The 15,328-nt window shown below is 51.2% G+C and overlaps 1 protein-coding gene across 4 annotated transcripts in view; it reads right to left on the reverse strand.

Annotated features, from left to right (window-relative positions):
• Positions 1 to 15,328, reverse strand: part of LOXHD1 (lipoxygenase homology PLAT domains 1) — a 141,341-nt gene that overhangs the window by 34,373 nt on the left and 91,640 nt on the right. For 2 of the 4 annotated variants that reach the window (XM_074340030.2, XM_074340027.2), the window contains exons 26-31: positions 14,038 to 14,219; positions 9,269 to 9,385; positions 8,391 to 8,553; positions 4,542 to 4,696; positions 362 to 571; positions 102 to 237 (exon numbers count right to left, since the gene is read on the reverse strand). In XM_074340030.2, the coding sequence (XP_074196131.2) occupies positions 102 to 237; positions 362 to 571; positions 4,542 to 4,696; positions 8,391 to 8,553; positions 9,269 to 9,385; positions 14,038 to 14,219 (963 nt within the window). The remainder of the gene's footprint in view (positions 1 to 101; positions 238 to 361; positions 572 to 4,541; positions 4,697 to 8,390; positions 8,554 to 9,268; positions 9,386 to 14,037; positions 14,220 to 15,328) is intronic. The other 2 variants (XM_074340031.2, XM_088797976.1) reach the window with 1 other exon arrangement.

Below are 15,328 nucleotides of genomic sequence, written 5' to 3' on the forward strand. Positions count from 1 at the left end.
AGTCAGATGATGGTGGGGCTAACGCATGGCCTGTCCAAGAATAACTTACACACACGTCCATGTGCCTGTTCCTCCTCTGACGAGCCCTCTGCTTGGCTTACCTGTGCCCTCCTGAACGTAGTTGACCATGATCCCCGTCACTGTGGTGATGTCCACGTCCGCCATCTTGGAGCTCAGGGCGATCTCCCAGAAGTCAGCGGGGCTGCTGCAGTTGCTGCTCCGGTCCCCAGTGTACTCCTGCCCGGAAGAGCACGACCTAAGCCCGTTACACCTCTGGCACCTTCTGCCCCATGCGGCCTCCCTCAGGGATGAGGAGGATGACAGGCCACGGCTGAGCTCAGCCCCGCTGACTTTGACACACCTTCTCATAAAAAAGCCTCTCCAGTAGCCCATCCTCCTTCTTCAGGGAGAGCCAGCGCCCACACAGGAACAGGAACTCGTCCTCGTTGGTGTCGTTCCAGATGTCCACCTTCTCCACGTACCAGTCTGCACACAACTTGGTGTTGTCATGGCGGAGCTTGATCTTGTAGATGACGCCCAGGTCAGCGGCCTCAATGATGAAGGTGTCGGCCTGGGATGTCCAGATGTGGGAACTTGGGGGAGGGACGCTTCCCACCTCTACCCACTTTAACCCTATCCATCCAGTACCTTCCATACCCCTCAACTGTTGAACTCAACAGAACTTCCTAGCTGGGGAGACCTAGGAACCTGTAGGTCTACCCCAGTGCTTAGTATTCCAAGGCCTCACTTCCACCATGGTCCCAGTTTGCAGTCCAGTTCTTCTTGGGATAAGCCCTGTGGATGTTTGGAAGATGGAGTGGGGGTGGGACAGAAGAGGGTGCTCTGCCCAGGCCTGGTGACCGGACATCCTTATTTATGTTGAGTGCTGGCATGAGTTCTGGTGGGAGGCTGGAGGGGAAGAGCTACAGAAGGTGAAATCATTCTGAATGATGGGAGAGGACTTGAAATGTCCGTGGGGAAGCTGGGAGGCAGTCAGAAGAGCCAGCCAGCAAGCTGCAGGAGAGGGGGCAGAGACAGGACAGGCGCTGGCAGAGGCGAGGCTGAGGAGAGGTCAGGGGACAGCATCTTGAATGTGGGTTCATGAAGGTTTGGGGGGGTGGTGACATAAAGCCTTTCTCTGTGTCCCTGATTATCCCTTCAGCAAAGTGACATTACACTCTTGGGTGCTCGGGTTCTTTTGGAATTGTTCAGTAAGATGTGGAATTCTAGGCCTTGGGTGAAGTGGAGTCAAAACACAGGTTGAATGTGGCAGACAGGAGCCTGAGGAGCAGGAGGGACAGGTAGCCCCGAGTGACACCACTCTTCTCCTGAAAGATGTGCTGAGTCACAGTGCTGAGGGCAGGGAGCCTAGAGATTGCGTGATAGGATGTCCTCTGGGACAGTCCAGGGGGAAGGAGCAGCCGCCTGTGTCATGACTGAAGGCAGGGCTGGGAGGACTCTCCAGGAGGGGTATGAAGCTGTAGATGGGGGTACTGGGCCCTCCAGGCTGTCAGGGCAGATCAGTCTGCGGGCTGGGGAATCTGCCAGAGAACGGCGCATGGCTGACGGCAGGTGTGGATCCATGCGGGCCTTGGGGGACTGGCAAGTGACGGCGTTCATTAGAGCACAAACGGGCAACCTTATGACACAGCAATTCCACTGCTTTGCATGTGTCCTGGTGGGACACCTTCATATGTATACAAGGATACTTGCTGCAGGATAATTTTTACCGTGGAAAATTGGGAGCCATTAGGTGTTCACTACTTGGAGAACAGCTAAATAACTATGTCAATACCGTGTGTGGAATGTTATGTGTGTGGTGGTTAAAAAAGACTGAGCCAGCTCCATCTATGCTTGAATACCCTGACATAGAAGATTTTCAAGGTATCCCGTTGCATGCCAAAGGCAAGCTGAAGAAGTATTCCTATAAGACGATGCCTTTAATGTAAAAAATTAAACCCACAGAACAGCATTACATATTTTCTATGGGCACATGTACGTGGATGCAGGGAAAAGCCTTGGGAAGGTTGGGAGACAGGACAGAGTGTGGGGCATTCTAGAAACTGGGGCCCAGCCATGAAATTTTGTGAATCACATGGAGGGCTCGAGCCAGATCTGGGACGGGTAGAGAGCCCCTGATCGGTTGAAGTGAGGGAGTAACTCCATCACTTTTGAATAGGTTAACTGGGGGAGCCAGAGAATGGGTCGGGTTTCAGGAGCCTGGAGCATAGAGTCAGGCTGGTCCCATAAGTGAGATGAGATAAGGGAGGGCTGAACGGAGGTGGAGTTGACAGGGCTCATCTGGGAGCATCTTCAAGACCTGGTGATTGGCTGGATGTGGGTGGGGAGGGGGTGCGGAGAGGAGAGGGGTGTCGAGGACAATTCCTGGATTCTGGAGCCAGTGATTAGAGAAATGGAAGCTTTTCATGCTCAGCAGTGAACTTAAAGTCACACAGATCATCATGACAGAGCCAGCAGCAGCTCCAGCTCCCCCGAGGAGACGTCAAAACCCAAGGAAAGGAAGAGAAAGGGACTGGGCAGAATGGAGCGACGATTTTTCTTGTAATGTCACAATTGCTAGGAGAAAAGAAAATCTGACTCTGAACACAGAGGGGAAGGGATTGCATCATCTTCATTTATACTGTCATTCACTTATTCGTTCAACAAATATTTCTTGTGCCTACTCTGTGCCAGGCTCAGTGGATATAGCCACAAACGAAGACGGATCTACCAGCTGTATGAGGCACACTGCTATTTGACAAGCATTTACCAGGCATCAGCTCTGGGCATCAGTGACGTCAGGGAAAGGTGGGTTCTCCCAAGCCTTGTCAACACCCAGCACTAATAAAGGGCCAGCTTCAGGCCAGGCATGGTTCTAGGCACTTCATATGTTTTAATTCAGTGAACTTATTTTATGGCAGAGGAAACTGAGGCCCACAGATGCTACGTAACTTGCCCAAGATCACACAGCTAAGTCAGTGTCAGAGCCAGGATCTGAACTTAGGTGATTTGGCCCCAGCCACTGGTCTGGGTGCCTGGCCACTGCCTGGCACTGCCACATCCCACAGCAGCCCGTGTGAGTGAGCCTGGTAACCACATCCCTGGCATAGAGTCAGAAACAATCCACGAGTCACTGACCTCTTGGACATTCCATTTTTCCAAAATGGATAGACTTCCTATTAGCTACCTTACGTGCTACCTTACAAGGGCAGGGACAGTTCTATCTCGTGTGTGTGTGTGTGTGTGTGTGTGTGTGTGTGTGTGTGTGTATGAAATTATTCTTCCCTAATACAAAGTGCTGTTACATCTCTCGTCCTGTTTTTCAGCCCAGGGCTCTAAGTAGCTATCACAGTACTATTTCCACTTCAGAAGCAATAAACCAGAGCTAAAGGGAAATGGTTCATATCTGGATGATGGAGCAAATGAATGGGAGCCCAGGACCTGACCCCACAGGGACCTCATGGCCAGGCTGGGGTGTCTTCCAGGTGGCCTGGCTCATGGGGTCACCAGCCAGCTGCAGATCCAATTAGATGACACCTGCTTTCCTTGTTCCAGAGTTCATTTCCTCCTCATCTGTAGCAAATGTTTGAACACTAAAGGTCCTGCCTGGCTGAGGGTCAGGCTTAGGGAGACCTCAATAAATGCCCGCAGGTCGATGCACAAAAGGCCCACGTGTTCATGGCCGCAGGCAGGACCACAGATTGGGTGAAGAGCCAATCACCTTGCTCCGATCAGCCTGCCGCTACAGCCTGGCCTATGGGGGTTTCCAGATTTAGGTGAACGGAGAGAAGGGAAAGAGGCTGAGGAGAGAGTAAAGGGGCTTAAGGCAGAAAGGGCACACGAGAGCGAGGAGCTGGGCTGGGAGAGGAAAGCCGAGCTAGTGGGAAGGGAAATTTGGACAGAGCTGGCGGGGCTTTAGACATCATCTGGTCGCGTGGTGTTCAAGCTTGTTTTGTTTTGACCCACAGAACCCTTTGCTTGGCACCCCAACAGATTGCCCAGGTCAAATGGATCCACGTGTTGGGGGAGTGAATGCCCATCTGCTTACTCCACCCCTCTGTGCTTCCCCAGGGCCTGGGGGCTGCCCAGGGCTCTGCACAATACAGTTTCACTGATTCACATCAGATCCCTTCATTTTAGAGATGAGCAAAGGGAGGCCAGAGAAACTTAACCAGGTGAGGAATTGGTGGCAAAACCAGGCCTCCAGCACCCCAGTTCAAGCCTCTGTCTGTGCAGGCCTGCCACTCTGCGACAAGCGCCTCCACCTCACGACCTGCCCACAGTGGGCTGAGTTTCTGCAGACGGCCCAGTTCCCCATAGCTGGCAACCCGCGGCTCCAATAGGCCTCTTGCTTGCTCAAGCCCCACCCTCACCTCATATGCAGGACCCAGGGCCTGCACAGGCTGAGAGAGGGGACCAGCCCTCTGCAGGGGGAAGGGCAAAGTCCCCAGACAGCCTCGGGGACCAAGAAGAGCCGGCCCCCAGATACCTGGACCTGGGGAGGAGAAGGGAAGGGGGTCAACTCCGTGTGTCCCACTTACCGTTCCTCTCTCGAACTTGTTGGTGCGGTTCTCTGACTTGCCAAGGTACCGTTCCCCGGTGTCCCCCAGATCCCCGTAGATGGTGATGTAGACCTTGGCATCTGTCCCTGCCCCAGGAATGTTTCCTGTGAAGATCTGTACCGAGTACAGCACAACTGGGCGGGCAGTTGGATAGACAGACAGACAGAGGGACAAAGGGAAGAAAAGGATGGCATCGCTTTAGGTTTGGGGGGAACAGGATTTGCAGGCGGTGTTAGGCTTCTAGCCCAGGCCTCAAAGAAGAAGTAGTGTCTTCCTTGTATTTGATCAATCATGTACCTTCTGCTACAAGTCTGTGTGGATTCACCAGCAGGAAGTTCGTCCAGACACAGGACTCCTAAGACCCAGAGGATGGAGACTTCTCCCAGGGCCCTTCAAACCACCCATCCAGCTACCTACAGCTTCTGGGAGAAAGACTCAGGAAACTGCCTGACCTGTGCACGTTGTGGCCACTAAAGCTACTGGCCCTCACACACTGACAAGAATGTCCCTTCTCATTTGCGGGTGACCAGGAGCCACTCCAGGCCCTTCTACACAGTTTATGGGAAAGAGCAAAAGTTTTTGAAAAAATAGTTTCCCCTCAGTGCCCATTTCCTAGTTTTCATTTATTCTTTAACCAACTGCCGTTTGCTACCTGTTCCCAGAGCTCCAGGAAAACCCCTCTCCCCAAAGCCCCAGTGCCTGCCACCCTCCCCTTCATTTCCATGGCCTGTGGGAAGGGCCTGATAAAAATTGGTGTGACAATTATTAAAAATTATGAAGGAACATAAAAATGAATGCTGTCTTGTTTGTGCTTTGCTGCTACGGGTTCATGGAGGAAGAACAAAGTATCTCCTTTCCCAACCTCCACTCTGGGGTGGGAGGGGCGGGGAAGGCAAGTCGTGAGTTTTCATGAAGGCTAAGGATTCTTTGTCCCTTCTCCATATTCCTCTGTCCTATGAACTTTTGAGTTTCAGGCCAAGGAAGAGGGGACTTAGCTGGATTATCCCCAAGGGGAGGGAGGGAAGTTGTGGCTTTGAGGTGAAGGGCGGAAGTGGCCCAACTGGGAGGAAAGGTAGCTTTCCCAGCCTGGGAGCAGGTAAGAGTTGGGAGTCTCCACGGGTATCAGCAACTCCTCACCTGCACATAGAGACCCAATAGGGAGACGGCTATGGCTTATCTGGGGAGTTGGAACAAGGAGATCTCAAGGCGGAAGAGAGGATTTCGTGACAAAGCCACGGTCTGTGGAGAAGCACCCAGAGAAACAACACCTGCATGTCAGCAGGGAGCCAACAGCAGTGTTTCTGAGCGGCAGGGGCGCACAGGTACAGGTGGTACCCATCCTGGACGAAGGGCCAGACCCCTCCTGGGAGCCTCGGGATTCTTATAAGACCCTAGAAAGGGGGATTTCCCTCCTTTCAGGGACAGCATGGGCTTGCTTACCAACCCTCGCAAGTGGGCTCAGAACTTCATTTAATTAAATTTAGAAAAGTAAGGTGATGGGAGTTGCTCATATCCCTGGTTATGGAGCACATAGACGCCCACCTCTTGGTTCCTATGACTTTCCTCACTTCCCCTTGGATTCCACAGCGTTATTCTCCCCTGCTCTCCTTCTGCTTCTCTGGCTGCTCCTTCTCGAGCAGCTTCATGGGTTTCTGATCTCCTGCCTGCCCCCTGGATGCCACTGTCTCCCAGTCCCATCTACTTCCTTCGGCTCTCACCCTGCATGCCCTGGGTGTTGACTTCCATAAGTTCCCTGTCACCTAGGGGACACGTCCATCTGACTAGACCACAGTCACAACTCACGTCCGAACCTGAAATCTACGCCCTCCTGCACCCCCTTTGGCAAACCTTCTCCCGTCCCATCCTCCCCGTCTCCGTAGTCCTCCCCAGCACTCTGCTCTCCAAACCTCCAAGTTGCACTGTGAGAATCACTCTCAGAGCCCCGCCTCCCTCAAGGGTGGGAACCAGGGCTACTGACACTGCCCCCTCCACCCACCTCGCTCAGCTCAGTGCAGAATCTGGCCAGCATTTCACATGTTGCATTCCTAAATAAAACCTTCCCTTTGGTGTTGAAAAGAGTCAACATTACCCAAGCCTGTCTGGCTAATACTGACATGAGTAGCATGTGGAATTTTGTCACACTGTAGACATAACAGTGGACTGTCTTCCCCGGCGCCCCTACCCCCTGTCCCCCCATTTTTCTCTCTGTCCATTTCCTGGCTGTGCTTCAGCCATGCTCTACACCTGGGCAGGACATTTTCTAGGAGCCCTTGTTCCAGAGTGCGGTGCTGTGTCCCTAGGGGCTGTGATTAAACGGCCTTCCTGCTCCCCCTCTCCCACCTGCCACTGCTTTCTTTAGTCTTTTGGGAATTAGGAAAACTGATTCAGCTTCAGATGCTGAGCAATGCAGCTATGCAGTCAAATCCAGCTATTTCTGGATCCTCCTCCCTCCCCATCCCACCCGGGCCACACAGCGCTCAGTGGAAAGATGTTTCCCTAGAAACATCACCAAGCCCAGTGGGTCTGCAGCATGTTATTAATACAGAGCAGCCCAAAGGTGCCACTGGGACAGCTTTCCAGAACGTCCCGTGGGATCCAAGTACAAAAGGGAATTATCCCCCAGATTTCATAACAAAGAAAATTCAGAGAAAAGGATATGGATAGGGAACGGCATGTTATTGAGGCAACACTTGCTCTTATCTCTAAGCAGTGGCAGCTCAGATGAACAGAAATGTTAGAGCTATTTTATATCCCCTGGCTCCATATGGGGCCTGGAATCTTGGGTTTTATTCCAGTTTTATCCAAGAAGGCAGTGCACCAAATATAAGCTGGATTTCCAAGGTTTCATAGTGTCTCTGATCTTTTATCAAAGCTAAAATACAAAAGTATTCTCTAGTATGTCATCATGGCAGAAAGTCTGTTTGTTTGCAAGTGAATTTGATTTTTGACTTGGCTAAAGCTTATTTAGAGCTGGTAGCTGGTGAATAACGTAGTGGGAGACATGGACATTGGCAGTGCTGGCCAACACAGGGGGGTGACTGTCCATGTGGTCCAGGATGAATTCACGTGTGTGTGTGTGTGACTCATACACTCACATGTGTAAACACACACACAGTAGAAAGAAAGGAGAAGAGAAGGCTGAGGACTGAGCCTGGAATCAATACCACCTGGCACGAGAAAGGAAAACAGCATTCAGTCAGAGAGGTGGGAAGACGACCAGAAAATGGTGGCTCAATAGCAATGAAAAAGTACAGAAGTGTACGGTCAGGCTGACGCAACTCCTGCAGAGGAAACGACATCAGTGAGGAATGGATTACGGTAACTGACGCCAACAGGAAAGAAACCCATGACCTCGGTCACTCCGAAGCTGCACACAGGCCCTAGAACAAATAAACCATAGCTCCAGTCATGGATTCATCCAGGATGCTTCTGGATTCATCCTGGGTTGGCACAGCTGAATCCAGAAAGAGCAGAGAGGACCAAGCCCCACAGACTGTAGCCAAAGAAAGCAAGAGAAGGGACAGAATCAGGACCAGGATAATTGGGATGAGGCCCAGGAGAACACATTATCTGGATGTACCATCACACTGTCAGACCAGGAAAGGACTCGAGTGCAAACCTTGACTGAGACAGCCGAGACTTTGAAGAATAGCCCTGCCATTTATTAGCTGTGTGAACTTCGGCAGGTTATGTAACCTCTGTGAGCCTCAGTTGTCCCCTCCACGGAATGCAGATAATAATAGACTCTTCCTCCTGGGTACAAAGGCCCCGCCTGGCACAGGGAAGGTGCCTTACAAGGGAGGTGAGGAGGGCGATCACACCACTTACTGTCCAGCGGCTCCTCCACTTCCTTATAGATTTGCCTTAAGGATCCATCGTTCATGTATTTCTCAGTGAAGATGTCGAAAGGGACCAGTTCTCGAATGGTCTTCTTATCATCCTCGGAGGTGGCAAGCCATCGATCACAAGCAAAAGTAAAGGTCTCTGTACCCTGGGGTGAGGAGGCAAGAAAAAAGTTAGTCCTTAATGTGGAAACTGCCACCTTCTGTGGTTTATCAGCATGTCAACACTCATGGGGACCAAGGACAAAGGTCATGGAGCCCCATAGATAATGCAAAAGCCACAGGGAGACCCCCAACAACCCCGCCCCAATTCCAGCTGATCTCGTCTTAAAGACATATACAACCATATCAGGGCTGGCTCTTGAAGGCTGGGGTTTCCAGGGTCACTTAAGAATAGATATCTGGACCCCCATCTCGGAGATGCACACGCAGTGGGCAAGGGGAGGGGCTCTGTATTTTTCAATTTCTCCCAAGTCACTCAGATCCACAGCCATGACTGAAAGCTGCCTCTTAGGTTTGGAATTCTGTGGTGTCAGAATGTTTTCCAAATTGTTCAGGTGGATGTCCTTCTGTATTCACCTCTAAAAGCAGGCAGGGCAGGCTTGGTCACTCTCTAGTGGTATGGCCTTGGGGTGGGGAGCAGGGCATGGCTGCCCAGACCCTCCTCCAGACCCCTAAACTAGGTTCTGCAAGTTTCTGCTTGGAACCAGAGCTAGTTCCCGTATGCTGAGTGCACTGGGAGAATTTGTCTCAGAAGATTTTTTCTCAGCGTAATAAGGCTGTAGGTTCTTATAACGCATCTGCCTTGAATCTCTTCTAGAAAGAGGCACTAGGAACAGCAGGACAGAGCAATCAGAAACTCACATCTTTATCTGGAAGGAGCCTGCGGATTTCCACGTAGGCACAGTGCCACCCAGGATTTATACCCGTATTATCATGGCCAATCCGAATTTTTTCAATGATTTCTCCCACATCTTCTAACTGGAAAGGAGATAATGCACGAGATGTTAGCCGACAGGTCCAAGAAAGTACAACCTGAACAAAAATCTGCCTCCCCAGGGCATCACCCGGAGACCCTTTGAATTTCCAGTGGTCACTTTCTCTCCATTGTCCAGCCAAGCCAGCCCCACACATGCCATGTTCATGCTCCCTCACCCCCTTAAAATCAGCCTCGTTTCCGGAACTCAGTTCAATCAACCTCTGGGAGGTTGTGCCTTCTTTTCACGGCGGAGCCCAGCTCTAGCTCTTCCACGACTTACCCTTGAGCAGCTCATTCCCAGCTTGAGAACTGACGTGAGTACCAGAGGGTGAGTTCTGGTTCTGCCTATGCCCTGTCTTGCCAGCTTGATCTTCTCCTTGGTCTTCCAAGAGGCCCCTCCTTCTCCAGCCACTCCTCTTCTATATCCCTCTCGTTCCAGTCCCGTGAACTTGACTTTCTCTTGCCATGGAACCCTGGCACATGCTCTCCCTGCCCCTCTCTTCCTCGTTACCTAAACCAGTGTCTGTCTGTTGAACCTCATCATTCAGGTCTCAGCTCAAGGATCCCTTCCTCAGGGAAACCCCCTGAACCACCCGGAAAAAGTCAGATCTCTTCCTGATGGGCTCTTGTAGCATCCTACGCCCCCCGCTCCCCAACACAGAGCACTTCTCACAGTTGGGAGTCCTTTCCTGTGATTCCCTCTCCTCCACCCCTGAAAGCCGCAGGGCAGGCCGCCGAAAGCCCAGAAAACAGCCTGTGACCTAGGTACTGAATAAGTATTGACTGAAAGCATGAAAGAATGAGTGTTTCCTCATCTGCAAAACGCGAGTGGGAAAGTCGGCCAGCTTCTCTCACATACAATATTGAACCGTAACCAAGCTGGCGCGTGTGAAAGTCCCACTGAACAGAAAAGTGGATCCATGTGGGCCACAGTGAGTCCCTGAAATTCAGAAGCTGTAATCTCTCCTCTCGCCTGCCTGGAGCCGGTGGGGCCGGCGTGTAGGGGAGGGGTTCAGTAAGGAATTACTGATACGTCTCTTGGCGCCCTCTAAGGAAGTAGTGAGCTGGCCAGACACAAGGCAAGGTCATCTAGTCAGCTGGCAGCTGCCTCCCTGGCTGACTTCTGCCAGGCTGCCACTCCAGGGTCTCCAGGGACTCTTGGGCGTCTCCCAGTTCTCTTGTGTCACACGCTCCTCTGAAATGGTGCCATACATATGGATCCACACCCTGCCTCATCCCTACGAGCATCTGGGCAATAACAGGACAAAGAAAGAGATGAGGAAATTGGGGCACAAGGACAAGAGGACAGGGAGCATCCAGATGCCCTGGCTCATGGTTGGCTTATGGAACTCATGCTTCAAGATTTGATTTAACGGTTGTGTGTGTGTGTGTGTGTGTGTGTGTGTGTGTGTGTGTAGATTTGAGTTTTCTGCAGGCCCGCTGCAGAGCTGGCTACCTGCCTGCCCTGCTCTACCAACTTCTCAGTGCTACAAGGAGAGGGCATAGTCAGCTCTAGGTGGATGAGAACTCTTGATAAGTGAATGGTGTCTGAATGATTGCGTCATTCATCAAATGTGAAGACTCTGTAACCCCAGATGGAAGTGACCTTTGAATGAACTGCAACAGCCTCCAACCAGGTTTCCTCCCTCCTCACACACCCACCCGCAATAGGCAGCCCAAGGGGAGGCCCCTTAGCACTGCTTGGGGAACCTCCCCCCACTCCCACTCCACCCTCATCCTTCCCAATTGTAGTCTTGGCCCTGCCACCTGTGAGCTATGTGATCTGAGGCAAACCACGTGACCTTCCAGGCTCAACTTCCTCGTCTATAAAATGGGGGAAGAATAATGTCTCACCCAACTGAAGGCAGGGGTGTGGGAAGGGTAAACCCTTGAGGTTACTTCTAGGTCTAAGACCCCAGACTTGGTTCTTTGTGTCAACTATGCTGTCCTTCCGGGTGACTAGCATGGCACCACATTGCTGGAAACTGTGAATTAACATGGGTGCTGCAGATGCCGTTGCTTCTGCTACCCTGCATCCCTCCCCCAACTCCCCACTAGCCAGCTCACCCAGGCTTCATCAGAGAAGTGGAGTGCCCTGCAAGCCCCCAAGGGGCTTTCTGAATCATTAAACAAAGGTCAGAAATTTCAGGCTGATGTTAGTGCTGCGGATATTTTTAACGAGGCCTTATTTTTTCACAGTGGGAGAAACATGGAGGCTATAGGTGAAATCCCTTGGCTCAGAGAATCTCCCGTTGAGGACACTGACCTGCTTGTCAGAACCAGGGAGTGAAGACTCGTCTGCCTCACCCTATGTCCAGGGACTTCTTTTCCTCCTTCCCCATCCCATCTCTGAGGTGTGAGATGTGTGAACCTGGGCTTTGATCGTACTTTTGTAATCTTAACCATCCAGCCATCACGTGGGCTGTGCCAGGGAGGCCATCTTAGCCGTGACCCTCAGAGAGCAAGGAGGGTTTCGGGGAACCGCTGGCCATCGGTGGGGGGCCTCAGGGATGCACTCAGACAATGCCAGAATCAGAAGGGACCCTATTGTTCTTCCAAGAGGTGAAAGAATTAAGCAGGGAAGGCTCTGGACCAGAACTGCTTGAGTCTAGACCTTGGTTCTGCTGTTCAGTAATTATGACACCATGAGCAAGTTGCTTAAACTTACTGTGCCATTTCAGCTGCAAAATGGGATTTAATTACACTATCTAACTCTTGAAATGGTGGTGAGGATTAAAAGAGTTGATACACATCAAGTGCTTACAACAGGGCTGGCACATGGGAAGTGCTCAATAAATATTAGCTATTACTGCAATTTTCCCGGCCAATCCCTGCGTCTTAGGACGAAGACACAGAAAGAAGGTGTAGCTTGTTCACGGTCAGTGCCTGAGCCAGAACCAGAACCCAGGGCTACGGGCTTGCAATCCAATGCTCATCCTCTTACCCGAAGATCAGTCAAAAAAGAGATATGAAGAAAGAGCAAATCTTTTTCATGTGTTTCCAAGTTCTTCTATTCCCCCAACACCCAAATAGATATGAAAAGAGAAAAGGGGAAAAAAAAAAAGCAACAAATAACTAGCAAATGATAGCTGCCTGTTAGTGGGGATTTCATTGATAAAACCCCCCGGAAGTCATGTTGAGGTGTAATCACAGCCCAGCCAGTGAAAGCATCAGGCTGGGATGACTCACTCACCACGACATCTTGGGTGGATGAGAGGTGATTTTGTGTGGATAGATGAATCACTCTTGAATTTTCCTTGCTAACATATTCCACCAAGATGGCAACCTTCCCACAAGTGTTGATTGCTCCCAGGGAAGGTGGGGAGGGAGTAGGGAGTCCCTGGGACAGACACTGGCCAGGGAAGAAGGAAGGTGCTCTGGACTTTGTTTCCCATCAGAAAGCAGGGGCCGCATCTCCAAAGGTCTCCACTACCTGGGGAGTCCAGGCTCCTGAGAATGCCAGCTCTTCTCCTTCAGAGGTGTCCCCTTGAAGTCCTGCTTTATTGGGTCCTCTCCCTTAATCACGTCCCCCTGGCCGAATCTCAAACCACGTGCTGTGTTTACTTCTACCACGATGGTCCCCTGGCTCAGCAGTCCTCCCCTCCTTATCCCTTCTTATGACCATCTACAGATCCAGCTCAAAGCCATCATTTCCAGGGAGCTTCTCTCATCTCTGACACCCACAGCAGACTCAGTCAGCCCTGCCATATGCCCTCATCCCCATGGGCTAGTCTACTGTAGGGGCTAAGAGCGTATATTCTGAGCCAATCCCCCTGGGTTTGAATCCTGCTTCCCCTACAGTCCAGCTGTGTGATTTTATGTAAGCAACTAAACTCTCTGTGCGTCAGTTTCCCCATCTTCAAACAGGGATAATAATCACAGCCCATGGTTGCTCCGAGGGTTAAGGAAGTTAATACAGGTAAAGCTGTATGACAGCGTCTTCTTACCCACAGAAGCACCCATTGGGATGATTACCAAATTCTCTCATTAACTTTATGTGGAGGTTGGGGGTTCCCTAGCTGGACTGCAAGCCCCTTGCAGTCAGAGTCTGGGTCCTCCCTTTCTCTTGTCTCTCCCACCCAGTCTAACACAGTGGGTGCACAGGGGACGCACAGTGGGTGCACACGGGAGGTACTGAACTGAGGTGTACAGGAGATCAAGGAGCTGTGACCCACATCCATAGCAAACATCAACCAACCAAACCTCTAGGCCAGAGCTGAGGAGGAAGCCAAGGAACAAATGGGCTGTTCTGCATCAGGTTCCTTGGCCATAGCTTGGTGGATGAGCGGGAGACACAGCTGTGTGATGAGTGAGTCAGGAAGCCAGGCTCTTCCCGTGGAGACATGTCTGCTGTTGGTAGCACTAAAGATGGCCCCAATGGGGGTGGAATTGTGCCTCTGGTTTTCCCAAGCTCTGTCCACTCATTATGATCTTTGACCCTGGCACTAGTTCTGGAGAGACAGGGCAAGACTCACCATCCTCCTGTACTCAGATGTACTGAGGCCCAGAGAGGCCCATCTTCCTCACTCACAGAAGCCCATCCAGGTGACAGACACGTCTGCCTCTGCACACAGGGATCCTTCTTACCCTCCATCTTCTGGGCCCACCTCACCCCCCAAGCCTGGCTCCCTAGCAGCCTGCTGAGCCCACGTACCTCCATAATGAAGCGAGAGGCAGACTTCCTCTCAAAGAACACCTTCTGTTCCCTCTTGTTGCTGCACAACTTCCTCTGCTCGGTGCACAGACCATCGCAACCATAGATGACAATGAAGACGCTGGCGTTTGTCCCAGCGGCAAACACATCGCTCGTGTAGAAGGTGATCTCATAAGGAACAACTGAGGGTAAGGGACAGAGGGTTAAATCAGAGGGGTCATGAGAACAAGAACCAAACACAGGCAAGGTCACGTTCTCCACCAGCACCACCGCCCTGGACCTCTTCCCCAGGAGCTGCTGCCCGGGGACCTTCGTTGGGCCACGTTTACCTAACATAGTGAGCTAAAATTCTTTGTGACGTTTTCGTGTTTTGCATTTGTATATAAATGTGTATACTTACGCTGGGTCACAATAAAAAAGAAAGGAAACCCAGAGATACAACTCAAATGGAAATTAACCTTATCCCGTGATTTTGACCCTCGAAAGGAATCACTTTAGAAGTCACCTTCTCACAGGTGACTCCAACCTTCTCCAGAGGAGGAATTTGCTTTTCATTTATTATGAGTACTTTGCCGTAGAATTGTAGTAATATACTTGCAGTAGTAATAGTTGTTATTCATTGAGTATTTGCTACGTCAGACTTCGTGTTAAGCATGCTGCATTCCTTATCTCATTTAATCTTCACAATAACCCCATGGAGTAGGTATTATTGTACTCCATTTTACAAATGAGAAAACCAAGGCTCAGAGAGGCAAAGTAACTATCCCTAGGTGTGATTCTGACATTCAGGGCTGTACACTGCCTCCCGCCTTCTCCGTGGAGCCTATACGTTCAGACATCACAACATCCCCCTTCCTAATTTATATGCCTCTGCTCTGTGGGCAGCACATTTCAGCCGGTCCGTGCACGGCTTCGTCTGGTTGTGTTCTTCGTGGTTTCACATGTACTGAGAAGCCTTGATGAACCAACTGCCTTGATTCTTTCTAGGCTCCTGATGATGATGGCTGGGCACTGTCCCCCACCATTCCTGGGACTATAGCTCCCCAGTCCCTGGAACTCTCTGGCTTTGGGCCCCCAAGACCTTTACCTATCAGGGAAGTAGGTTCTGAGTAGCACACCCCTCCTCTCTGTGCTCCCGCCTGGGGAGAGCTGCACTTTGAAGCTGCCTCCAAGACTGGTCAGTCTGAAAGTCAAGTCTCTCCGGCACTTTGTTTTCTTTTTGGCAAATGTGAGTGTAAGACAAAGGGCAAGTGGATTAGTTTTAATATCAGACTGGAACTGAATATATTCA

This window comes from Rhinolophus sinicus, chromosome 4 (genome assembly GCF_057876585.1).
Source record: "Rhinolophus sinicus isolate RSI-liver-muscle chromosome 4, RSI-T2T, whole genome shotgun sequence".
Classification (NCBI taxonomy): domain Eukaryota; kingdom Metazoa; phylum Chordata; class Mammalia; order Chiroptera; family Rhinolophidae; genus Rhinolophus; species Rhinolophus sinicus.